General features: G+C 46.7%; 1 protein-coding gene across 1 annotated transcript in view; it reads right to left on the bottom strand.

Moving 5' to 3' along the window:
* The window catches only part of AMMECR1 (AMMECR nuclear protein 1), a 136673-nt gene that overhangs the window by 89604 nt on the left and 19840 nt on the right, over window positions 1–27229 (bottom strand). The window contains exon 2 of the mRNA XM_081964015.1: window positions 16149–16686. Coding sequence (XP_081820141.1) covers window positions 16149–16686 — 538 coding nt within the window. The remainder of the gene's footprint in view (window positions 1–16148; window positions 16687–27229) is intronic.

Raw genomic sequence — 27229 nt, 5'->3', positions numbered from 1 at the left:
GACCATGGGGAGTCTGCTACTGTCGTAATGCAAGGACCGGTCAGAAGTTACGAATGGAGGACTAGTATCTGTAAACCTATTAAACTATTATAACCAAAATATATGTGAAGGTAGAGCTTCAGAGATGGTTAGCTTCAATATTTTGTTACACTGAATTTCAGTATTTTCCCCCCAATGCTTTACAAGCACTGGTTCCTAGAAAGGTTAAGACATGCAGAAAGGTCTTAAGGTAAAGGTTCCCCTCGGACATATGTGCTAGTCGTTCCCGACTCTAGGGGGCGGTGCTCACGTCAGTTTCAAAGCTGAAGAGCCAGCACTGTCCGAAGACGTCTCCATGGTCATGTGGCCGGCATGACTAAACACCAAAGGCGCACAAACCGCTGTTCCCTTCCCACCGAAGGTGGTTCCTATTTTTCTACTTGCATTTTTACGTGCTTTCAAACTGCTAGGCTGGCAGAAGCTGAGACAAGGAACGGGAGCTCACTCCGTTACGCGGCGCTAGGGATTTGAACCGCCGAACTGCTGACCTTTCTGATCAACAAGTTCAGCGTCTTAGCCACTCGGCCACTGCGTCCCTCAGAAAGATCTTACTGTACTCAAATATAGCACAGAATGTAATTTTGGAGTGCTGGAGGGCAGTAGCAGGAATTCAACCCATCCCTTTTGTAGAAAGTACACCTGATGGTGTGTCAATGATGATTCACAGTCATCCAGGTAGAATCCAGGTGGTAGTTCAAATTTTAGGAAGTGGCACATTGCAACGACTCTCTGCCTACTCAGATTCCCCTAACCATGTTGTTCAGACTGAAGAAGCTGCTTGAATGGGCAGGGAAACGTATGGAACCAACAAGAAACTAAGCCCCGTTGCCATGACTCGACATTCAGGCATACACCTGGTGATGTTTCTCTGGGCAAGAACCGTTGCTTCTCCAAAGGTGCCAAAGCAAAGTGACTCCCAAGGGCACCATTAGACCTGAGTCGCCTGTGTTCAGGTCCTGCGGCTACAGCTCCCTGTGTATTCACACCTGCTGCTTTGTTGCTCGGCCACCACCACGGGACTTTGAAGGTTCACGGGAATCGGGGGGGTGTCAAGACCTGCGTGTGAATTGGATTCAAGTGAGGGGGGGGGAGCTGCGCATAGTCAGCCTCACTTTCTCTTCCCGGATTCCATCTTGCTCCAGTAGCAGGACAAGAGTCGAGACAGTTGGAGATAGGCTGGGCGCAGTGGTTGATCAGGGCGTCTTTCGTGTCTTGCCGTGTTCTTAGCGTACCACGTCGCTTGTAGAGACCGCCTTCATGACCGTTGTCTTATTCTAGTAGGTTCCATCCGTTTAATCTACCGGACTCTCTCTTCACATGCTCGGGATAGACAAATCCCTATCTCACAGAATGTCAATGACCCAACGGCTACTCTCAACCTGTTTTGGCCAGCCTGTCAAAACTGTTGCCTGGGGTGTGGCCACCACACATGCTATAGCTACTAGGAGCCACAGGTGAGAGCTGAGTGACAGGTGGGGACCAAAGATGGACAAGCTGCGCTAAAAGCAGAATGAATTTAATGAACCAAAATACCTCCCCTCCCACCACCACAAAACCCTTCCCAGGGTCCTAGTAGAGAAACAATTCCACCAAAAAAGACATGTTGAAGGCAGAAAGTCTCACAGGCCGGCATCTCCCGGTAAGATTATGTGGGTAGGCTGAAAGTGACCTTTGCATAAAATCTCAGAAAGCTGTATGGTCAGGGTGACAATATTGGACTAGTATGTTCACAGGCAAATTGTTTGTAGTTTTGCATCGCCAAGCGTTTACTGCAAATTAAAGTATCTGCAAAGCAACCGGGGAAGGCAGGGCAAGATTCAATAGACTTCAAGCGATTTAAGGTTTTATTAAAACTGTAGGTGCAAAATTCATTCTAAGTTAAGACAATCCAAACTTTTCATGTTTTTTTTTCTTATACAATATCTAAAAATTATCTTACCACACTTTCAAGACAGTTTTATCTTGCAGGCAAGAATGTAGGTCTGGAGAATTTAAGGCAACAACAACTTTTAGAATATTTGAATGAAGCTTTCCCATTTGGAAGTTTCTTTTGAATCCAGACTTTATTCCAATTTCAGCTCTTTTTGTGTTCATCCAATTACAGTTATCCTACTGGTAAATTAGATTACATTGAGAATTCAAGACACCGCAGAAATGTGTTTTGGGGGTGGCTGGTTAAAAAGCTGTTTAGTATTCCTGAACTCATGCATTTCTGGAAGGAAGGAAGGAAGGAAGGAGGGAGGGAGGGAGGGAGGGAGGGAAGGAAGGAGGGAGGGAGGGAGGGAAGGAAGGAAGGAGGGAGGGAGGGAAGGAGGGAGGGAAGGTAGGAAGGAAGGAGGGAGGGAGGGAAGGAAGGAAGGAAGGAGGGAGGGAAGGAAGGAAGGAGGGAAGGAAGGAAGAAGGGAGGGAGGGAGAGAGGGAGGGAAGGAAGAAGGGAGGGAGGGAGGGAGAGAGGGAGGGAAGGGAGGGAAGGAGGGAATGAAGGAAGGAGGGAAGGAATGAGGGAAGGAAGGAAGGAAGGAGGGAGGGAGGGAAGGAGGGAGGGAGGGAAGGAAGGAGGGAAGGAAGGAAGAAGGGAGGGAGGGAGGGAAGGAGGGAGGGAGGGAAGGAAGGAGGGAAGGAGGGAAGGAGGGAAGGAGGGAAGGAAGGAAGGAGGGAGGGAGAGAGGGAGAGAGGGAGGGAGGGAAGGAAGGAATAGAGAAAGACAGATACAGTATTTCCTTAATATAATGAAATGAAATCTAAAATTATCTGCTTCAGCTATGAAATTTCCAAGCCGTTTCCAAATGTTATCCAAATCTAACATGGATACAGACTGGGTGGAAAGTCCCCAATGACTTAGGTCATCCTTCATTTGCTTCTCCCAAGACATTGAACACCTGCTTATCAGAACTTATCCTTCAACCTTGACCGATACACAACTGGGTGCTAACCAAAAGAAGTGGCTAGAGTAGTGATGGTGAACTTATGGCACGCGGGCCTGAAGACGCACACAGGGCCGTGTCAGCTGGCACATGCGGCATCGCCCGTACCTCTTCTGGCTTTCTGGTGCGCATGCGTGCGCAATGATCACCTGTCCTTTGCACATGTGGCAATGCCAGGAAACCAGAAGAGCTGGTTTAAGTTGCGCCCATGTGCGCCAGCCAGCTGATCCGTCACACGCGCATACGTGCCAATAACCGAAAGACCAGTTGGCTGTACACGCACACCCTTTTTGGCTCTTGGTGCCGAAAAGATTCGCCATGGTGGAAAAATTGCACTGAAGGCCTTTACTAGCCTTTTCTTCCCCCCCAATCAGGAATCCTGAGATTTGTTGTCTCTCTGTGTTGATTACTTACGAGCTCTGAATTCAAGAATAAGGCAAAAGCAGATGTTTTGCAGTGTTTACTGGTTGCTTCAAAGGAACAAAAAGGCAATGCCAAATTCCTTATCCAGACTCAAGGCAGAAATGGATGGAAACTGAACAAAGAGAGAAGCAACCTAGAGCTCAGGAGAAATTTCCTAACAGTGAGAAAAATTAACCAGTGGAACAGTTGCCTCCAGCACAATTCTTTTAAGAAGAGACTGGACAGCCATTTGTCTGACTTGGCAGTGATGGCGAACCTATGGCACATTTGTCAGGGCACGCGAGGCGCTGCCCTGTCAGCTGGCCAGCACACATGCACGCGCTGGCCAGCTGAGTTCACCATTTTTAAAAGCCATTTTTCGCCTTCCCCAGGCTACAGAGGCTTTATAGGAGCCTGGGGAGGGAGGAAAGAGCCTCCCCCGCCCCCCCGGAGGCCCTGAAGCCTTCAGAGCGCTTAAAACGACCCTCCGAGCAAACCAGAAGTGACTTCTGGTTTGCATGGAGGGTCGTTTTAAGCATTCCGAAGGCTTCAGGCAAGCCTCCAGAAGATCCCTGAAGCCTCTGGAGGGCCTCCGGGGGTGCGGGGGAGGCTCTTTTCACCCTCCCCAGGCTCGTATAAAGCCTCTGGAGCCTGGGGAGGGCGAAAAAAGCATGTAAAAATGGGGGTTTGCGCCTTTTGTGCGCGCATGCGCAATGGGGGGGGTCGCGCATTGCATTATGGGTGCGGCACGCTCGCACACGACCCCCCCTGCGCTCCCCCCAGTTATGGCACGTGAGCCCAAAAAGGTTCGCCATCGCTGGTATAGGGTCTCCTCCTTGAGAAGGGCTGGACTAGAAGGCCCCCAAGGTCTCTTCCAACTCTGTTAGTCTATGTTCTAAGTATGATGATCAGCTTTTTGTGTGCTTCAGAAGCAAAAGACCTGGTGGAAGACTAAACCACCATGGGTTGCAAAATAAGGTAACGATAAAGGTTTCCCTAGCATATATGTGCTAGTCGTTCCCAACTCTAGGGGGCGGTGCTCATCTCCGTTTCAAAGCTGAAGAACCAGCGCTGTCCAAAGACGTCTCCGTGGTCATGTGGCCAGAATGACTAAACGCCGAAGGTGCACGGAACGCTGTTCCCTTCCCACCAAAGGTGGTCCCTATTTTTCTACTTGCATAATTTAAGATACTTTTGAACTGCCAGGTTAGCAGAATCTGGGACGAGTAACGGGAGTTCACTCCGTTATGCGGCGCTAGGGATTCGAACCGCTGAACTTCCGACTTTTCTGTCGACAAGCTCAGCGTCTTAACCACTGAGCCACCGCGTCCCTCAAACTAAACATTCGCAATAGTCAATCGGGTTTTCCCGATAAAACCAAATCTTTGCAGGCTGTCAAAGAAACACAGAGCAGCTGAGTTAGCCTAAATGATCTCCCAGGGAACCTCTGGTGAGTTTTGTAAGGGGATTATTTTAATGGTGTGAAAGATTAAGTGTGCCGAAGAAGGGACACATAGAAGTGGAGTGGTATTTTGGCCACAAACAGATTAATCATTTCTTTACACTATTTTGCATCTGGTGTCATATATATCAGCAAAGGACAAAGAACAGAAAGTTACCTCCATCCCTCCTACCAGTGGTGGGTTCCTACCAGATCGCACCGGATCGCGCGATCCGATTGGAGAATGAACCCGGAAGTGATTTCCTGCCCCGCCCCCTTGGCGTTTTTTGCATCTGGGCTGACTCTCCGCCACCACCCTGCCCGATGATTCCGGGGGCCATCCAGGAAGACGAGGAACGCAAGGGGGGGACGAGGAATGCAAGGGGGGGGCCTGCCCCCCCCACTGATGGCCGAATCTCGACGCGTTCCTCCTCTCAAAGATCTTTTGGGAAGGGATAGAACTGCGAGGGGGAAAAGCCTCCCATTGAAAACAGCGCTGAGTGAGGTGGGGAATCCTTCCGTTCCTCCTCTCAAAGATCTTTTGGGAAGGGATAGAACTGCGAGGGGGAAAAGCCTCCCATTGAAAACAGCGCTGAGTGAGGTGGGGAATCCTCCCGTTCCTCCTCTCAAAGATCTTTTGGGAAGGGATAGAACTGCGAGGGGGAAAAGCCTCCCATTGAAAACAGCGCTGAGTGAGGTGGGGAATCCTCCCGTTCCTCCTCTCAAAGATCTTTTGGGAAGGGATAGAACTGCGAGGGGGAAAAGCCTCCCATTGAAAACAGCGCTGAGTGAGGTGGGGAATCCTTCCGTTCCTCCTCTCAAAGATCTTTTGGGAAGGGATAGAACTGCGAGGGGGAAAAGCCTCCCATTGAAAACAGCGCTGAGTGAGGTGGGGAATCCTCCCGTTCCTCCTCTCAAAGATCTTTTGGGAAGGGATAGAACTGCGAGGGGGAAAAGCCTCCCATTGAAAACAGCGCTGAGTGAGGTGGGGAATCCTTCCGTTCCTCCTCTCAAAGATCTTTTGGGAAGGGATAGAACTGCGAGGGGGAAAAGCCTCCCATTGAAAACAGCGCTGAGTGACTTCCGGTTCCGGCGGCTACGGCGACAGGCAGATCGCTGCCTGCTCCAGCTCTCCCGGTGGGCTTCCCCCGCTTCTGGGGGGGCACAAGACGCCTTGGAGGGGCGTCTTGCCGAAGGAGCGGCTCGCGGAGGGTCCTGGCGTCGGCGTCGGCTGGCGGGGGCTCCTCCGCTTCGTTCTAGGCATCGGGGAGCAGTTTTGGAGGACGTGCGTGCGCACGCGTCTCGCCCCATGCCGATCGGAGAACATACTTCCGAACGAAGCAGCGGCAGTATGGTGAGAGGCTTCCTTTCTGCATTCCTTCGCTTTTGAATTGATGAACTTTTCAGCACTTTTAAAAAGTTAAACTTTCGGATCCCTGCTAGAGGTGCGGCTAGAGGGAGGGGGATTTCCCCCCCTCCCTTGGACAAGCGGCTTGAAAAGACTTTCCTTCCATCCCCAGAGAGGAGGAGGGGGGAGAGCCAACTAATGATGCCTCACCCCTATAAAAGTGATTTTCATTCGACCTAGCTCCAGAACTAATGGATGAACTGAGAACTTTTTGAACTTTTAAAAATTTTACTATGCCTCTGAGCCCAAAGCTGGCAGGGCAAGATGGCACACTTCCGTTGTCTTCATGAACTGTGAAACCTGACTCCACCTTTAAAATTCAGGCTTCCGGTCTTTGTCTCCGAGTCACCCAGAGGAATTTCTTGTGGATTGCTACTTTCTGAACTCTTTGGAGAAAAAAACTTTCATCTACTGCTAGAGTGACTAAAGAAATCCCCATCTGTTTGGATCCTCTGCCTTCTGAATTCGCCTGCCTGCTCTACCTCTCCAGCTGCCCAGTCTCTACTTTGACTGACCTCCTTGCTTCATAAACCATGTCTCCAAAAAGACCACCTCCTGGAAAGCCTGGCTTTGCTACTTCTGCTCCAACGTCTGCAACGTCTAGTCCAGCTACACAGTCAAAGATATCAGAACTGATGCAACCCAAGACTACAGAGATAGACTTCCAACAAATGCTTCAACAAATTTTACAAGGCCAGGAGGAAATTAAGAAATAGTTAAGGGAAATGAAAGATGAAATTAAACAGAATCAAGCCCAAATCTTTAAGAACTCACAGAGACTGGACCTTGTGGAGGGTGGGGTGGCGGAGGCGAGGGGGGGGGGGTAGAGGCCTTACAGAAGGGGAACAAAGAACTTGACATCCAACAAATGAAAGCAGAGTTTGAAAGAATGTCCTTTTATCTTAGATTTCAAAATGTAATAGAAGCAGATGGGGAAAATATAAGGGACATTATGACTAACATTTTAGCTGAATACATACACAAAGATAAACAGCAGATGGAATGGGAGATAGATCTAGCTTATAGAGTGAATTCAGCATATGCCAGAACACATAATGTACCCAGGGAGGTTCATATTAAATTTCTTAGGAAAACCACAAGAGATGAAATTCTGGGTGTACAAAGGGGGCAAACACTGACATACCACGATAGGGAGATAACCATTCTAAAGCAGATTCCCAAAAAAATTAGGGAAAAAAGGAAAAGCTATTCGCAATTGGCGAATAAATTATACCAGAAGGGGGTGTGGTTTAGATGGTTGATGCCTGAAGGTATGCTGATATTCTGGGAGGAGACAAGAATCAGAATCAACACACCCATAGAGGCACAGGCCTTTATGGAAAAAAACAAAGCGAACCTAGAAAAAACAGATGACACTACAACGGTTATACAGGACACGGGAGGGGCCGGAGCTCTGCCAGCGGGGGGTGAAGGGGCAACACCAAGAAAGCTCAGATCACAAAAATAAATAAGAAAACCACAATGTTATAAACAGACCGAAAGTATTAATGAATTTACAACTAGACTATATATTATAATTATATAAACTGATTGAAAAGTATTTTTTCTAGAATTAATATGCTGATTTTTTTTATGACTATGTAATAAGGTTTGATATTTTGATGTAACCTAGGAGTCTGGAGGGAGGGGGCGTCTGCCATACTTGCAACTGCCAAAATTTGTAACTATTCCACTTACCCTTTTCCGCATAAATGTTTTTAAAAAAACCAATAAAACTTCTTGAAAAAAAAAAAGAAAACAGCGCTGAGTGAGGTGGGGAATCCTTCCGTTCCTCCTCTCAAAGATCTTTTGGGAAGGGATAGAACTGCGAGGGGGAAAAGCCTCCCATTGAAAACAGCGCTGAGTGAGGTGGGGAATCCTCCCGTTCCTCCTCTCAACAATCTTTTGGGAAGGGAGGCTTCTCAAAATGGGTTTCTCTTTGCACCCTTCAATCCGTCTCTCTCTCCCTCTGACGTCCCCCAATTGCTCAGAGTGAAAAACTGGTGGGAACAGTGCAGAGGAAAAGGAGGAGGAAGGAAAGGGGGGAGAGAAACGGGGGGGGGGGGGGAGAGAGAGAAAGAGTGACACCCAAAGGGGGGAAGTTGGGAGAAAGACCTCCCTCTAAATACTGATGCCCTCTGCTTTTGGGGGGGAAAGGAGAGGAGGGTCCTTGGTGAACCTCTACCCCCTATTCCCCCTATCCCAGTTAAGCCAGCTAGGTTTGGGACCCAGCCTTTCTAACTTCATTTGGGATCTTCTAACATCCCACTCCCACCCAGTCACAAGGCCAGCAAGCCATTCCCACCCGGTCACATGGCTGGCAAGCCACTCCCACCCGGTCACATGGCTGGCAAGCCACTCCCACAAAGCAGGCCACACCCACAGAGTAGGTTCCAAAAATTTTTGAAACCCACCACTGCCTCCTACCCTCCAAAATTATATTCACTATTGGGAATTTCAACAGGCATTTCCTGGTTACTCCAAACCATACCTTTCAGCTTATAATAGGCTATTATTTCTTTTGTTTATTTATATCACACTTTTATTATGTTTATAAACAACTCAAAATGGCGAACATATCTACCGTATTTTTCAGAGCATAAGATGCGCACTTTTCCCTCAAAAAAGAGGCTGAAAATCTGGGTGCGTCTTATACGTCAAATACAGCATTTTTTTGTCTCCTGAAACCTTGCCCCCTTCGCAAAAATGGCCGTGCATAGCCTTTAGGAGGCTTCCAGAGTGCTCCTGCGGGCTGGGGAGGGCAGAAATGAGCAAAAAACGGCCCGTTTTCCCCTCCCCCAGCAGCACTCTATAAGCTTCCTAAAGGCTATCCATGCCCTTTAAAAAAAAACACGACCCCGTTGTCACGAAAAAAAACAGGCCATTTTTGGGAGGTTTGCAGAGAGCAAAAACTTTTTAAAAAATTTTTCCTCTTCAAAATCTTGCTGCGTCTTATACTCCAAAAAATACGGTAATATTCCTTCTTTCTGTTTTCTCCACCACCACAACAACCCTGTGAGGTGAGCAGGGCCGAGAGAGGGTGATTGGCCCAAGCTCATCCACTCAGCTCTCATGGGACTTGAACTCATGGACTCTTGCTTTCTAGCCTGGCGCCTTAACCATTAGACCAAACCGTTTTCTCTTAGTGCAGATGGTCCTCGACTTACAACAGTTCCCTTAAGTGACCATTTAAAATTGCAATGGCACTGGACTGACGACCATTTTTCACGCTTACGACCATTGCAGCATCCTTGCGGCCGCGTGATCAAAATCCAGATGCTGGGTAACCGAGTCATATTTATGACGGTCACAGTGTCCTGGGGTTGCGCGATCCCCTTCTGACAAGCAGAAGCCAGATTCACTTAGCAGCCATGTTAAAAAAAACTGCAGCCATTCACTTAACAACGGTGGGAAGAAAGGTCGTCAAATGGGACAAAGTTCACTTAAGAAACGTTTCGCTTAGCAACCTCAGCGGTGGTTGTGTTCGTTTTTTCCTTCCAACTCTGGCCAGGGCGCCTATGGAATTGCAGCCTAGGCTGAAATGTGCTTAGACAGGAGGAATCCCTAAGGGAAGATTTGGCGAAAGTGGCCGGCCGTACAAAGCTTGTAGCCATGCAACTGACCAGCACTGATGGGCCCCATCCACTCTTCTAAAAAACCTAGTCCAGTGATGGCGAATCTTTTCGGCACTGAGTGCCCAACTGGAACGCTCGTGCGTGCATGCCCCGGAAACCCAAAGACCAGCTGGCAGGCATACACATGCACACTGGCCTGCTAGTCTTTGAGTTTCCAGTGTGCACATGCTGGTCTTTGTGTGTGTTGGAAACCTGAAGACCAGCTGGCCAGTGCGTGCATGCACACTGGCCAGCTGGTCTTTGGGTTTCTGGTACTCAGGAACACGTTGGGTGGAGTGCATGTGCACGCTGGAAACTCAAAGATCAGCTGGTGGCAGTGCACATGCCCACAGAGAGGGCTCTTTGTGCCACCTCTGGCACGCATGCCACAGGTTTGCCGTCACGGACCTAGTCAATCCCTGGCGAGTGGTCATCTGTTTCGACCACAGAGGCAGCCTAAAAAATTAGGTCTCTGATGAAAGAATTAACTCACAGAAGCACAGGATAAATGTGAAGAATTCAGGGTGGATCTAACAGCTGTGTCTTCTAAGTGACACAACCACAAGACTTGAGCCCACAACTTCATTCCTTAGTTGGAGAACCTCCCAACCAGCTGCTATTCTCCAAAAAGGAGTGTGTGCCATCTCCACATCCTCATGCTCAGTTTTTCAAAGCTACCGAATATCCTTCCTTTTTTCGTTTTTCTTTTTTTTTTGCCTTCAATATATTTTTTAAAAAAAACGTTTTGTACCCCAGCAAGCTTCGAGATCCTTCCCCACCCATGATGGAATCTCCCTTATCTTCTCCAGCACCTTTTGTTCCAACTGCTCTGCCTTCCATTTTGAGTTCACTCGCTGTTAGGAAACAAATCTAATGTGCTCAGCCTGGCACATGAGGGAGCATCAGCAATGAGGTCAATAAACTGGATTAGGAATAGGATAAGGCAACTAAGGCACCGGGGGGGGGGGGGGGAATTGCTGAATATTAAAATAGGGTTCCCATTTATTTATTTATTAGATTTTTAGACTAATTTTTTTCCATGTGGGAGAAGTGATAAAAGGTGCTGCATAAGAATTGCTGCAATATGGCAGCTGAAATTTTGTAGGCTGTACAAAGATCACAAGCACATTAGAGGAATTCAGAATAAATGTCTTCCCCCCAATTGAATGCTTATGCCTAATGTACATTTATCTTTTTTGTGCAAATTTAAAAGCTAAGTAAGATGCAATCCTGTCATCCTTATTTTCTCTTGTTATAATTTATCCAGGGGTTGATTCATATATTTAAATTATGTGGATTGTATTCCTAACCTAAATGCTGGCAGAAACCATATATCTTCATGAGAAGTGATGTACGGAAGCAGAATCTCGTAATCGTTAGAGCCTTTGTGTTCCATTCCAAAAGGTGTTTTGGAAAATACAAAACAGCCAGCATTGGACCTGTGCCCAACTCTTTAAAGCAGCTATGTCTTTTCTCATAGCTTGATGATACATTCATGCCTCCAAGGTTTCTGAAACAACTTTTGGAACTGAATAAAAAAAAACTGCACACCCTTGGAATCTATGTGCCAGCATACAGAAAATCAAGTCTCTTTCTGTCAGAACCAAGGAACACAGCAAATATAGAAACCGCTGGTACACTGGTAAGACACCATTTTAGCTTTGTGAAACTGCACCTTTAAACATTCACGGGAGCATATACCCCTATTTGCTCATTATTGTCAGTGTGTATAACTATGCAAAAGGAAATTGTATAATGAGAGATTATTTTCATGGCATTAATAATAAGCCAAGCTCTTTTTAAAAAATCAGGGCTTAAATATCACAATTTTATAGTTACACAACAAATTGTCCACAAGCCAAGAGAAGAATATTTAAACCCATATTAAACCAATCAAACCAATCAAAGGTAAGGTAGAGAGGCAAAAATGTTGTAATCCGATAAATCAGCAATTTTCAGGGAAACTTTACACCAATGTTTGGGTCTCCGCCATTCCTTACCAGATCTTTTTCTCTTTTCTTTTAATGGTCAATTTATAGCATCCCCCAAGGGAATTCAGTTACAAATTTTGAACATTTTAGACGGCCTTGACTGGCTCAAAGACCATTATTATGTGCAGGTTTTGTAACCAGAAAGAACTGTTCAATCAATTTGCTTTACTACACAGTCCAAGAGGGACTTCTTTACGAGACAACGTCTACAAGCAAATTAATATCAAAAAAGAAAAAGACTTCTGGCTGACAAAAGCTATCGACAAATTTAGGAAGAATGAGAAGGAAGCATTCTCCCATTTTTAATTTAGAGCAACTATTCTGATAATTTAGTTTTCAAGAAATGGTTGATTGTCACACGCCATCTTCATATGGGTGGATCTACTCTCTAGCTGTGAAACTGAATTTTCTTGAGATGCTTAAGTCTTGATGTCACGATCAGTCTTTCACTCAAGACCAAGGTAGCTTCTGTGGCATAGAAAACCTTTCTTGAATTAAGCTGTGCCTCTCCTGGTCATGGATAGTCCAGGCACTCTTAGGTTCTCCTAACCTCCATAGACCAGTCTACTGTAATGCATAATGTATGGCTCTTGACACTGAAGATTACCTAGATATAAAGGTAGATGTTAAACCACCTCTTAATATGCACTGGCTATTAGGACTGTACTTTGAGTAGTTCTTGTTCCACAGCGTTCGTTCATGTTTAGGGGTTCCGTAGCTGGGTGTCTGAAGGAAGAACTGCGTTCACTGCTGCAATGCATGAGGGTCACCTTAGGTTAGGACACGGGTCAGCAACTCGCCGCTCTGGAGCCACATGTGGCTCTTTCATCCCTCTGCTGTGGCTCACTGTCGCTCAAATTATGCGTCACAACCGCCAATGTGCGACCCCCGCCAGCACACGATTTATCGAGCTTTTTGACCCCCCAGTGGGCCAACCCTGGATTAATCCAAGAAACGAAAAGTTTCAGAAGAAAACAGAAGCTTTAATTCAAATACATGCACTAGTTTTGTGGATGCTCAGGAAATAGTCAGGCCCGGGAAGGTTTTTGTGGCCCCCGGTGTTTTTTTATTTCCTGTGGGAAATGGGTCCAAATGGCTCTTTTGAGTGTTTAAGGTTGCCAACTCCTGGGTTAGGAATATATGGGAATGTGAGATGTCGCTTCCCACTGGCAATACCTCCATTTCTAGGAGACTAACGTGATCGCACATTGCCAGGGGCCAAAAAGACAACACAACACCATGTCTATGTTGTAGTCAAGAAAAGTCCACAGACAGGAACACAAGGCAGTTTTATGTTTTATCCCCAACTCCTTTCAGCTTTTCAAATTTAACTTCTAGCCCTTTTCACTTGAGTCGCTAACTTTTAGTCATGAGCAGATACAGGAAACACCACCTTTGGTGCTTCTGGGGCAGGATAGAAGAAATAAATGTTGTTAGGGTTGACTTGTTCTTGCATTATACTGCCCTGGAAACGGCACAAAATGAACAACATAGAATTTAAAATACAGATTCATGCAGCTACTATAAACAGGAGTAATACCCTTGCCTTAAAGGTAAAGGTTCCCCTCGCATATACCGTATGTGCTAGTCTTTCCCAACTCTAAGGGGCGGTGCTCATCTCCGTTTCAAAGCCGAAGAGCCAGCGCTGTCCGAAGACGTCTCCGTGGTCATGTGGCCGGAAAGACTCAATGCCCAAAGGCGCACGGAACACTGTTACCTTCCCACCAAAGGTTGTTCCTATTTTTCTACTTGCATTTTTTACGTCCTTTCAAACTGCTAGGTTGGCAGAAGTTGGGACACATAATGGGAGTTCACTCCGTTACGGGGCGCTAGGGATTTGAACTGCTGAACTGCTGACTTTTCTGATCCACAAGCTCAGCGTCTTAGGCACTGAGCCACCAGGTCTCTTATTATTCATTAGTAAGGCACTAATGAATCACAGGACAGCTACTCCTCAGCTTTACAATCACAATTGTGGTCCATCCTGAGTCAGTCTGGCCATAAAGTGAGTCATCACATGGCTGGACTTGATTTTGTGCCAATTTTTACTGCAGCCATTAAGAAAACCACATTGCTTGTTGGCAATTGGTCGGGAAGGTTGCATATTGCAACCACAGAATGTTGCCACTAGTGGCTCAGCTGTCAAACTCACAAATTACGATCACATGGTCACAGGTCGTAAATGCGAGGACAGGTCGTAAATCACTTTTTCCCAAGGCCATTGTAAATTTGAGGCATTGTTAAATGAATGGTTAAGTCGAGGACTACTCTGGAAATCTAATACAGGGAGTCCTCCACTTACGACCACAACTGAGCCCAAATTTTATATTGCAAAGTGAGACATTGATTAAGCGAGTTTTGCCTCATTTGGCCACCTTTCTGGCCACCATTGCTAATTGAATCAGAGCAGCTCTTCAGTTAGTAACACGGTTGTTAAGTGAATCTGGCTTCCATGTTGACATTGCTTCTCAGAAAGTCGCCAAAGGATTTCGCATGACCCTGGGATACGACAACTGTCATAAATATGAAGCAGTCACCAAGCACCTGCCATTTTGCTCGTGATCGCGGGGATGCTGCAGCGGTCGTAAGGGAAAAACAGCCATGAATCACTTTTTCCAGTGCTGTTGTAACTTTGAACGGTCACTAAATGAACGGTTGTTAAGTTGAGGACTACCCAGAGGTGGTATTCAGCTGATTCTCTCCAGTTCGGTCCACCCACCCCAACGTAATGTGCGAGCACTGCACGCATGCGCAGAAGGCAGGCGCGGTGCGAGTGAAGCAAAAGTGCGAGCATGGTCATATTTGCAAACTGGTAGGGAAGGTCAGTGAATCCCACCACTGGGACCACCTGTATTAATAAATATTTGCCAAGACGCCATGTTTCCCTCATAATAAGACAGGGTCTTATTTCCTTTTTGACCCCCGAAATAAGCACTTGGTCTTATTTTCGGGGAGGTCTTATTATTTTTGAGGTGCAAGAGGGGGCGGGCGTGGTCACCTCATGGCTGTTGCTGTGTTGCAATATTTTCAAGGGGGGCTTATTTTAGCGCATGAGCTTAAAAGCCCCATTGGGCTTATTATCCAGGGAAGTCCTATTTTCGGGGAAACAAGGTAGTAGAGGAGTCCCAGTGAGAGATATGGGGGCGAGGGAGCAGCGTGAGATTAGAAAGAGGGACGTCTTTCTTTTTTCATATCCTTTTTTAACTTTCCACCACAACTACTCTGGGACAGACACACACACACACACACACACACACGTTATGCTGGTTTTAGGTCTCAATTCCTAACCCTGAGACCATGCAGCAAAAAAACAAGTTTTGAAACTATCCGGGGAAGGTTTCGGAGAAACCCTGCCAGACGGACAGCTAGAATCAAGCCATTAACCACGTCCCCTAAATTTGGTGAAGCCAGCAGGAACCTCTATCAACGCCGTATCCTCCAACCTCGTAGCCCGTCACCCTCCCTGCGGATCAAGCACGGAAGAGAGACCCTCCCCGAGAGATCCCACAACCCCAAGCCAAAGCTACACCCAAGGGCTGCCCGGGGGGGCTGTGCCAAAGAGCCAGAGGAAATCTGAAAAATGTATGAATGACAGCTGAAACGGGGCCCCCATTCATCCGGTGCCAAGCTGCACAGAGAGCCAGGCAAAGGTGGAGAAGACAACGGAAAGGGTTTGGGTCTCCTACCAGCTATGGCTTGCCAGATATTAATCATGGGGGAATTCCCCTGGAAAAGCTAAGCCCGGCTGTAGATAAGGAGACCACTAGGAAATCCCTAGATTGAGATTTTTTTGGGTGGGGAGGGGGGAAACCCAGGAAAATGATCACAGCACAGCAAGCAAGACAAGGCATAATAGGGGATCCACTCACGCTAATGTGATACCCCTGGCACAGAAAGGACCCCAGGGGAGTGGGCTTAGAGGTGGCTGGGCTTCCTGAAGACCCCCCCCCCAAAAACAGGACCTATAGAATATATATATATATAGAACAACAAAGAGTTGGAGGGGACTGGATACAAGGGGAAAGCCAGCTGCCCCATCAAATCCTGGGAGGGGTCTGCCCCCCAAAAAGGAGCAACAGGGAGGGGGGCACAGAAACCCAGGCTGGCACGGAGCCAAGGGGGTTTCTACAGGGAGGGGGGGAAAGGGGGAGACACGTGGAAGCCCCCCCATCCCACCCAGGAGGGAGGGGGTCAAGGAGGGGGCCAGTCTGGCTTCGAGAGGGGGGGCTTCTCCCTCTTTCCCCCCCGGGGGGAGAGACTGGGGTCCATTGGATCGCGGGGGGGGGCGGCTGAGTCTGGGGGCGCCGTGGGAGGGGGTCTTCTACTTACTAGGGGTCGTTGGTGAAGCGGGGGCTCCGCGGGGGCTGGTAGCCGTAGAGGTGACAGTAGAGCACGTCGAAGCAGAAGCAGCACATCTCGGCCGACACCACCATCTTCCTGCAGCCGCCGGGCCCGGCGCCGGGGGAGCCCAGCAGCGCGGCGGGGCCCGAGAGGCCGGCGCCGGGGACCCCTCCGCAGCCGGGCGGGCGCGGCGGCGGCGAGAGGGCGCAGCTGGGGGAGCCCCCCGCCAGACCCCCCAGGCCGTTGAACCGCGGGACGCCTCCGGACGACGGCCCCCCCGGCGGCGGCAGCAGCCCCGGCTCCCCGCAGCGGGAGCTCCCCGCCGGCCCTCCGCCGCCGCCGCCCGGGCCGGCCGAGCCCGACGGAGGGGAGCTGGAGAGCTTCTGCTTCTTCACCCCGCAGCAGCCCGCCGCCATCTTGGAGCCGTCTCCCCCCACGCAGCGCTTCCGACCCATGGCGGGGGGGCCGCGCGGCCGGGCGGGGGCGGGGCGAGCCGCGGCCACACCTCCTGCCGGGGAAGCTCCGCCTACGGAAAGGAGGGGGGAGGGAGCGGAGGGCGGGAAGGGAGTTTGGGGAAGGGGCGCCGGGGAAGGGAGACGGGGGGGGGAGGAGGAGGCAAGCAAGCAAGGAGGGGCAATTTGAGGAAGGGGCCGAGGGAGAAAAGGGGGGCAGGGAGGAGCCAGGAAAGGAAAGGATGGAGGGGAATTTGGGGAAGGGGCGCAGGGAGAAGGCGGGGCGAGGACGCCGAGGGAGGAGGTAAGCAAGGGAGGAGGGGGAATTTGGGGAAGGGCCCAGGGGGAGGGATCCCGGAGGAAAGGGGGCGGGCAGTGAGGAACCAGGAAAGGATGGAGGGAATTTGGGGAAGGGGCCAGGGGGAGGGATCCCGGAGGAAAGGGGGCGGGCAGTGGGCAGCCAGGAAAGGAGGGAGGGAATTTGAGGAAGGGGCGCAGGAAAAGGAAGAAGGGGGGGAGGCGGAGGGGAGAGGAGGGGCAATTTAGGGAAGGGGGCAGGGGAGGAAAAGGGGGGCAGGGAGGAGACAGGAAATGAGGGAGGGGGGGATTTGGGGAAGGGGCGCGAGGGGGGGATCCCAGCAAAGAGGAGGATAGGGAAGGGGAGGGGCGTGGAAATAGGAGGCAGGGGCAGAGAAAGGCGGGGAGAGGAGGAGCAAAGGGGGGGGCGAGAAAGGGGGACAGGACAAGAGAGAGAAAGTGATGGAGAAAGAAAGAAAGAAAAAAAGCCGTTAGTCAACTCTCTTCCTTCCCTCCTTCCCAGCTTTCTTTATGCCATCCCTTCTTTGATCCTATTCTTCCACCTCCCTCGAAGGGCCAGCTCCTGCTCTGGAGTTTATTTTATTTAGTTTGTCAAACATGTAAAAGGTAACAGGTGTAAGTATAAACATAAATATGAACACAGTCAATGGGTACTGACCATTGACCATTTTGTGGGGGGGGGGGGCTCTTACTCAGGATCTCTTCAGAGAGGGGGGTCAGCAAAGGGGGGCGCTCCCCGTGTTGGCGTCCACTGGAACCCCTGCTGGCTTTGCAGCCCTTCAGCAGCCCCCAAACCCGGGACGGATCCGGATAGGAGTTTTTGCCTAAGCGGAGCACCCCCGTGACCTGACCTTGCAGCGGGGACCCCTCGCCCCTTTGCAGAGCGCTCAGAGAAGCCGGGTCGGCCCTTCCCAGCAACGCTGGCAAAGGGGATTTGGGGTGGGGGGCTTTGGCTGGCTGAACTGGGTTTTTTTTTTAGCCAGGGATAAACAGCCTTCGCCACCCAAACTTGAGTTGCCCAATCGGTGCCGCTGAAAACATCGGGCTGGCTATTTCAACACCAGTGGGGTGAGGCTGGCAGGAGCTCCAAGATGTAATTAGGCGTTGCTTCCTCGCAAGCCGACCTGGCAAGATGCCCCCATTCTTTTTGGGAATGCCCTGCCTGGCACCAGCCCTATTCCATGGCATCACCTTAAATCTAACAAGAGTGCACCTACGCATGGGGGAAAAAATAGATATATGGCACAGGTAGTCCTTACTTAAAAACCACAATTGAGTTCAAAATTTATGTTGCTAAGTGAGAAATTTGTTAAGTGAGTTTTGCCCCATTTTATGACTTTCCTTGGCCAATTTGTTAATAGAATAGAAGAATAGAATAGAATAGAATATTGGAATGAAGAATAGAATAGAATAAAATAGAATTCTTTATTGGCCAAGTGTGATTGGACACACAAGGAATTTGTCTTTGGTGCAGATGCTCTCAGTGTACATAAAAAGACAAGATAGATTCGGCCAGAATCATAAGGTACAACACTTAATGATAGTCACAGGGTACAAATAAGCAATCAGGAAACAATCAATATCCATATAAATCGTAAGGCTACAAGCAACAATTGCAATCCTGCAGTTATAAGAGGGAAGAGATGGGTGATAAGAACAATGAGAAGATCAATAGTAATAATAATGCAGCCTTAGTGAATGGTTTGACAGTGGTGAGGGAATTGTTTGTTTAGCAGAATTAATGCAGTTGTTAAATTTGGAACTTGGAACTTAGAATGGTTATTAAATGAACTATTGTAAGTCAAGGACTACCAGTTCATTTAGTGACGTTCAAAGTTACAACCCTGAAAAAAAGTAACTTATGACTGTTTTTCATATTTATGACTGTTGCAGCATCCCCAGCGTCACGTGATCAAGATTCAGATGCTTGGCCACTGACTCATATTTATGACGGTTGCCATGCCCCAGGGTCACGTGGTCCCCTTTTATATAACCTGCTAAGTAAAGTCAATAGGAAGCCAGATTCACTTAACAACTGTGTTACTAACTTAACAACTGCAGTGATTCACTTAAGAATTGTGGCAAGGAAGGTTGCAAAATGGGGCAGAACTCAGTAAACAAATATTTCACTTAGCAACAGGAATTTTTGGCTCAATTATAGTTGTAGGTCAAGGACTGCTACCTGTATAGATTGCAACAATACAATACAATAGCAGAGTTGGAAGGGACCTTGGAGGTCTTCTAGTCCAACCCCCTGCCTAGGCAGGAAACCCTACACCACTTCAGACAAATGGCTATCCAACATCACCAGGAGACTGTGAATTCTAGTCCCACCTAAGGCATAAAAGCCAGCTAGGAGACTTTGGACCAGTCACCAGGAGTCAGTGAGTTCTAGACCTGCCTTAGGATGGAAGTCAGGTGAGTTTGGGCCAATCGCCACGAGACTCTTGAGTTCTAATTCTGCCTTAGGCATGAAAGCCAGCTAGGTGACTCTTTTACTCTATTGTCATTGCATCTTGTGCAATGAGATTAAATGTGATCTTCCGTGCACAATGGCAGTTCAGGTTGTGGTTGTTAAGGAATCCTTGGCAGTCATTAAGCACAACATCAGGGGGTTGGCTGGTTTCCTCATTGACTTGACTTATTGGAAGCTGGCAGTGAAGATCAGAAGGGGTGAGGATGTGACTGTGGGAAGCTGTGACCATTGGAACTGTGGGCCGGTTGCCAAGTGCACCAATCATGATCCTGTGACTCTGGGGACACTGCGACAGCCACAACTTCCAAGGACCGGCCATAGGTCTTCTTGTTGAGCCCTGTTGTAACTCCAAATGGTTGCTGAAAAAGAAGTCACTAAGTGAGGACTACCTGTATAGTCAAGAGCCCTTCCCTGTCTTTCATGGTTGACAAAGCATCATGATACCTCTGACGACAACAATTGGACCAACCCCTTGGTGGGCTCCGTAGTACCCTGGGGTCTCTGGCCTGCTGGCAAAACCATCTCTTCATCTCTTGGCTCTAATGCAGCCTTAGGCATGAAAGGTGGCTGGGTGACTGGGCGAATCACCAGGAGACCGTGAGTTCTAGTTCCACCTAAGCCAAAAAGTCAGCTGGGTGACTTTGGACCAGCCCCTCTCTCTCTCTCTCTCTTAGCTCAGTCCACTTCACCTTGTCTGTTGCCAAGCGTTGAATTTTGATCATGTCACCATGAAGATGCTTCAATGGTCATAAGGATGAAAATCAATCAAGTCACTTTTTTCAGTGTTTTTTTTTAATTTGAACGGTCACTAAACAAATCATTGTAAGTTGAGGCATACCTGTATAATACCGCATTGTTTGGTTTATCTTTCCAATGCAATATATCAGTGCCGACAATTTATTTTAAATGCTGGTGGAGTTGCCTATTTAACTTACCTTTGATCCATGGATCTGAATATTTTATCTCCACATTATGTATCTTAGTCTACCTTAGTCTATTCTTTTATTATTTACTTTTATCTTTTTTCTGTCTGTTTTGACTTTGGGACTTGCATCGCGGTTGTTATTTAGTCCCAGACTGTAAATAAGACTCAATCCATCAGTGCAGAAAAGATGTCAAAGGCTTTGAAAGTCATAAAGTGACTTTTTTTCTCCCCCCAAAGGAGATTGCTCAGAATTATATAACTCATCACTCAGAGGAATGTAAAGGTCAAGCACAGAATCTATCATTCTGTCTCAAGCTGCAAAAGTTCATGCTTTTGCAGCGAAATAAAAGAATCTGGTCATTCTTGAGATGTGTAAACTAGAAGAGTTCCAACAGACAGACACAGAAAAGTTAGATACTGTCACACAAATGCATGACATTTGGGTTTAATGAGACTTCTAAAAACATGCAGGCAATTTAGAATAGAATAGACTAACAGAGTTGGAAGGGACCTTGGAGGTCTTCTAGTCCAACCCCCTGCTCAGGCAGGAAACCTTACACCACTTCAGACAATTGGTTATCCAATATCTTCTTAAAAACGCCCAGTGTTGGAGCATTCACAACTTCTGGAGGCAAGTTATTCCATTGATTAATTGTTCTCACTGTCAGGAAATTTCTCCTCAGTTCTAAGTTGCTTCTCTCCTTGATTAGTTTCCACCCATTGCTTCTTGTTCTGCTCTTAGGTGCTTTGGAGAATAGTTTGACTCCCTCTTGTTTGTCGCAGCCCCTGAGATATCGGAACACTGCTATCATGTCTCCCCTAGTCCTTCTTTTCATTTAACTAGACATACCCAGTTCCTGTAACTGTTCTTCATATATATTTCAGGACATTAATGTTGAAATGCAGATTAAATTCCTTTTTTAAAAAAAAAGCCCTGTTTATAACAAGCGGAACAATCGGGTCCAATGTGAATTAGCTATTTTATTGCTCAACCCTATAAAACACCGGAATCTTCTCAAACTGACAATTTGCAGACTTTGTTTTCTTATGCCCCCATAAGGATTCCAGACTAATTCCATGTTTGACTCCTCCCCCTGGCATGGCAAGTCTCACTCTGACTGTTTATGGACCACTTAATATTATTGATTAAGCACCTCTCGGGCTACCTTGCAAGTCACGGAAGATGCAAAGTGATGAAATGAGTTTATAGTTGGGAAATAAAAACCTATCATGTTCCAATCAGGTTCCAGGATGATGCATTTTATGTTATTTAAGTCCTTCATACAGCCAGCCATCTCTCTCTAAGTCCAGGGTCCCAAACCTCTGTGGTTCTGCTCATGCGAGGGGGATCTAGGTTGCATGTGAAACCACTCCTCCCTCCTCTCAGGAGTCCATGGAAAAATTGTCTTCCACAAAATTGGTCCCTGGTGCCAGAAAGGTTGAGGGCCACTGCTCTTAAGTCTGCTTCTCAACCTTGGCAACTTTAAGATGTCTGGAATTCACCTCCCAGAATTCCCTAGCCAGCATGGTTGGCTGGGTGGGGAATTCTGGGAATGGAAATCCAGACACTTTAATATTGCAGGGATGAGAAACGCTGCTCTAGATGATATATTAAGAGTTAAATTCCAGGAAACAAAAACGCAATTTATAGAACTGTCTTTAAAACCGAACCAAACAGCCATAATGTAATACCCACTTGAGACCAACCAATCGTTCCATTTCAAATCACAGAAACAGTAGCTAAACTATTTTCCAAACCGTCTACTTGGCCCAAATGCCAGGAACTATAAACCCAAACATATTTTCAACGGGAGACGCTTTTCCTTCTCTTAATTCCACCCACAACAATCCAAAGGGGCTCAAATCATCATAGATGTGAAAAGCCCTCCCGATTACCAAAACTCCAGACAGCTTAAATAAACAACTGTTAGAGGAGTTATTTATTCTAAACACCATGAACCTAAATTAAAATTGCAGAGCTAAAATGAGGCCCCAGGACAGCTGTACTGTTTGAAATACTCATTTGAATGTACAGCATAAATAAGCCCCAATGACGGCCGATTCCCAGAGGAATCTCTTTAGTTTCTGAGCTGCTGAAAAAGGCTCTCTTTCTCTTTATCCTATTTAGGCTTTAAAACGCACGGCTGCGTACGCTCAGAGCATTTGTGCTTCTTTTCCATCAGGTAAGTTGGCAAACTGGTTTTGGCTTGGCTGCTCGCCAAGCCTGTTGGCTTACTCCTTCTTTGGACTTAAGGCAGAATTATGCACCTTCCTCCAATTTTGCTCCATAATAACAACCCTGGGAGTAAAGAGGTTTGTCTTGAACTGCAGTGACACCCAATTGGGGGGACAGGATTCCAGCGCTGGGCATTTACAAGGTGCCTTCCAGCCTTGTGATTCACATCAGAACCTCTAGAGTACGCACGTTAACATTCAAGTCCATGAGAAATGGGGTGTAGGAAGTTAAAACCCACCGCTCTCCTAGAAAAAGGAAATATCCTGGGAAATATTGAAAAGGAAGAATGTTATATTTCCCCGGGTAAGAAATGGAGAAAGATGTTTTTAGGCAGGAAACAGACTCACTCTTAATAGCCCCCACCTTTGTCAATGGGCTATTAAAAGGCCTGAGCCAGTCTATTCTACATAACAAAGAGCTCCCCCATTCAGCTCCAGGGTGATAGGAGTAAGGCATGATAGTATTAGCCCTTTACCCATCTCGCCACAGGCTACCTGGGGAGAAGCAATGCTCAACCAAACATGGACTCAAAACACAGCCTAGAGATTTGCCCCTGCATGGCCCTATGGGAGTCTGACAACCAATCAGAATACAAGCTCAGGTTCAAAGCCCAGAGAGGGCATAAAAGCAGGAACTTTCAGCATCTCTGCCTCTTTTCTTCTTCACCCAACATCTGGAAGGATGTGATCCCCCTTTTCTGTTCAGGAGCTCAAGCCATGTGATCCTGCCCACCATTAAACCATCTTTCCAAGCAGCTCCCGTGTTTCCAGTGCCTTTTTCCCCACTTGGAGCTGAACCCAGAAGGACATTTCTTCCAATGGGATTGCATTGCTGCCCTCTTTTTATCACCTGCGAGGAACAAAGTTCATGCTTGATGAGCCAAAATCTTATCTCATAGGGCAGGAAAACCAGAATCGAATCCCCAAACAGCCAAAACTCTCTCTGATCCAATTGCAAAGAGAGTTAGGAAATCGGATCTATCTGTACAAGAGGAGTGAATCGTAGTAGTAGTAGTAGTAGTAGTAGTAGTAGTAGTAGTAGTAGTAGTAGTATAGCCTTTATTGTCATTGTACAAAATAAATACAACAAAATTGGTTTTAGCCTCACTGGTGCAATCCATGATAACAAATACAACATAAATAGAATAAGGAATAAACCCAATGCAAGTAATTAGGGGAAAAGAAAAAAGAAAAAGAAAGAAAAGAAAAAGAAAAAAATTTAGTCGTGTTTCTGCTTGTGCACGGAGTGAAAAAAAATGTCAAAAAAATGAAATAGAAGAGGGGGCATAAAAACGGACTACCTTTTTCAATCCCCTCCCCCTCTTTGTATTTTAGTTTTGAAGCAACAGTGAGAACTGGACACAGAACCACTGATTGGTTCAAAATTGGGAAAGGAGTCCAGCAAGGCTGTATACTGTCGCCTTGCCAATTTAAGTTATATGCAGAGCACATCATGAGAAAGGCGGGGCTAGATGAATCAAAAGTTGGAATTAAGATTGCCGGGAAAAATATCAACAAGCTCAGATGCGCAGATGATACCACTCTAATGGTAGAAAGTGAAGAGGAACTAAAGAGCTTCTTGATGCGGGTGAAGAAGGAGAGTGCAAAAGTTGGCTTGAAACTCAACATTAAGTTAACTAAGATCATGGCATCCAGCCCTTTCAATTCCTGACAAATAGATGGGGAAGAAATGGTAGTAACAGATTTTATTTTCCTGGGCTCCAAGATCACTGCTGATGGGGACTGCAGCAAAGAAATTAAAAGATGCTTGCTCCTGGGGAGGAAAGCTATGGCAAATCTAGACAAAAGCAGAGACATCACCCTGCCAACAAAAGTGCATCTAGTCAAGGCTTTGATTTTCCCAGTTGCAATGGATGGCTGTGAAAGTTAGACCATAAGAAAGGCTGAGTGCCAAAAAATGGAGGCCTTTGAATTCTGGTGCTGGAGAAGACTCCTGTGAGTCCCTTGGACTGCAAGGCGATCCAACCGGTCAGTCCCAGAGGAGATCAACCCTGACTGCTCTTTAGAAGGCCAGATCCTGAAGAGGAAACTCAAATACTTTGGCCACCTAATTAAAAAGAAGGACTCCCTGGAGAAGAGCCTAAGGCTGGGAAAGATTGAGGGCAAAAGAAGAAGGGGACGGCAGAGAATGAGGTGTCTGGATGGAGTCACTGAAGCAGTTGGTGTGAGCTTAAATGGACTCCAGAGGATGGTAGAGGACAGGAAGGCCTGGGGGAACGTTGTCCATGGGGTCGTGATGGGTTGGACACAACTTCGCATCTAACAACAACAGTAGATCCAAAGATGTCTTTTGCATTTGCTGAGACTGGCCAGTGAAGATTCGAAAAGTATTTACCAATTTATAAGATTGTTCGGATTCACACCCCAAATCTTGAGAATCGAAATGCAATGTCAATGTACGATGCCTGGACAAATAAATCATACTGTGGCTCAAGGAAATGGTTCATTACCTCATTTTAGGCAACAGCTCAATATTCTCATTTTCAGCCTAGAGTAGTAGGTGAACTTAAACGTTTATATTTATGAAGAGATTATGATATGGGCAGTATTACACAACAGCCTTCCTGCAGTTGTAGCCAAAACATGATACAAACATTATAGAACATTGTGGTATGGAAAATTTAAGAATCAGAAGTGATGCCTTAAGTGTTAGTAAGAATTAACAGGTATATCTGATTTCAGGGTGAGTTTAAATCAAGTTGATTTAAACAGCAACTATAATCTCTGTCGCCCAGCAGCTCCTCCTCTGACCCACTGTTGACTCACCAACAATCCCATTCACTTTAATGGGAGGGCTGGTGATGTGGCAATGACCCAACAAGATAAGGGACATGGGGGGAAGCAGGTAAGGGGATCCCCGCTAACAGGCACTGTCCTGATGGATCTGAAATGACAGGTGCTCTTTAAATGTAAGGACTCATTCTTGCTGGTAATTAGAATCTTTAATATTTTTATTTGCAAACAAAATGAAGGTTTCCTATTTAGCTTGCAGAGCTTGGATTCACTGAATGAGTTTACAAAAAATGTAAATATTGCAGAATAATACATCCTCATCCTACCTACCGTATTTTTCGGAGTATAAGACGCACCAAGGTTTTGAAGGCAATTTTTTTAAAAAGTAGGTAGGTAGATAGAGGGATAATGAGAGAGAGAAAGAGAGAGAAATACAGTAGGTAGGGAGAGAGAGTAGTTAGGTAGGTAGATAGAAAAAGGGATAGAGAGAGAGAGAGAGAGAGAAATGCAATAGGTAAGTAGGGAGAGAGAGTGTAGTTAGGTAGGTAGATAGAAAAAGGGATAGAGAGAGAAAAAGAGATAGATAGATAGAGAAATATAGTAGGTAGGTAGGGAGAGTGTGTGTGTGTGTAGGTAGGCAGGTAGGTAGAGGGATAGAGAGAGAGAAATTGAGAGAGAGAGAAATACAGTAGATAGGTAGGTGTTTCTGCTGGCACAGCACTTGATCAATGTAATTCTCATTAATCAGTTAAAGAGCTTTCAGAAAGGGAAAAAATAGTTTTTGCACTCTGCAAACCTCCCAAAAACGGCCCATTTTTCACGAAAACGGGCCCGTTTGTTTTCAAATAAAGGGCATGAATAGCCTTGAGGGGGCTTGCAGAGTGCTTGGGGGGGGGCAAAAACGAGTTAAAAACGGCCCGTTTTTCGCAGAAACAGACCCATTTCTTGTGAAAAAAAATTGCATGCATAGCCTTATGGAGGCTTATAGAGTGCTGCTGGGGGCTGGGGGGGGCAAAAAAACAGTCCGTTTTTTTCTAATTTCTGCCCTCCCCAGCCCCCAGGAGCTCTCTGAAAGCCTCTATAAGGCTATGCATTGCCATTTTGGTGAAGGGGTGGCACTTTGGGAGGCAAAAAATGCTGTATTCAGTGTATAAGACGCACCCAGATTTTCAGCCTCTTTTTTGAGGAAAAAAGGTGCATCTTATACTCCGAAAAATGGGGTAACTAAGCTCCATTTCATGCTGAATAAACTAAATTATTAATGTATCGTAAATAGAAAACTATCTTTAGATAGATTTTTACTTCAAAAGCATTTGATTAAAATAAGTTTGATTTTAAAAAAATCTGATTTAAATTCTAAAGATTAATTTTTTTTAAAGATCTTCCCCCTGTCAGGCCTGCAGCCATCTTTTCTTTTGGATCTTTGGCCTGCCACAATTTCTATTATTCTACTATGCATTTTCTATTGTGGGAAAATGGGAGTGAGGGGATTGTATGGAGTTAGATGATATGTAGCCATAACAAAATTCTTTCTAGAAAGCCCAGGTCATCCTTTGTCTATGCACCTCTGCACCTGACCAGAACTGGATGGGTGGAACTGCCAGCATGGAAGATTGGACCATATGATGGACTTGTGGGAGTGGAGGCAAAATCTTGAACTTTCAACTGGGTGGGAAAACCAGGAAGCTTTCAGATTCGGGTTTTCCCAGATGTGCCAACATGGCTCTCTTAATAAATTTCAACTTTGAGGAATGCTTTGCCTCGGACTCTGATTTAATTTTGGATGCTATTTGGAACCCTGACACCCCAAACATTTACAACAAACCCTGTCCCCCACTTCAAGTATGAGCAATTAGTGCACAATGGCGAAGGAGTGATGGATTGAGGGCTTTCTACAATCTGTCACTCT

Source organism: Natrix helvetica (genome assembly GCF_964273705.1).
Source record: "Natrix helvetica genome assembly, chromosome: 11".
Classification (NCBI taxonomy): Eukaryota; Metazoa; Chordata; class Lepidosauria; order Squamata; family Natricidae; genus Natrix; species Natrix helvetica.
This window is presented reverse-complemented; position numbering and strand designations above follow the sequence as displayed.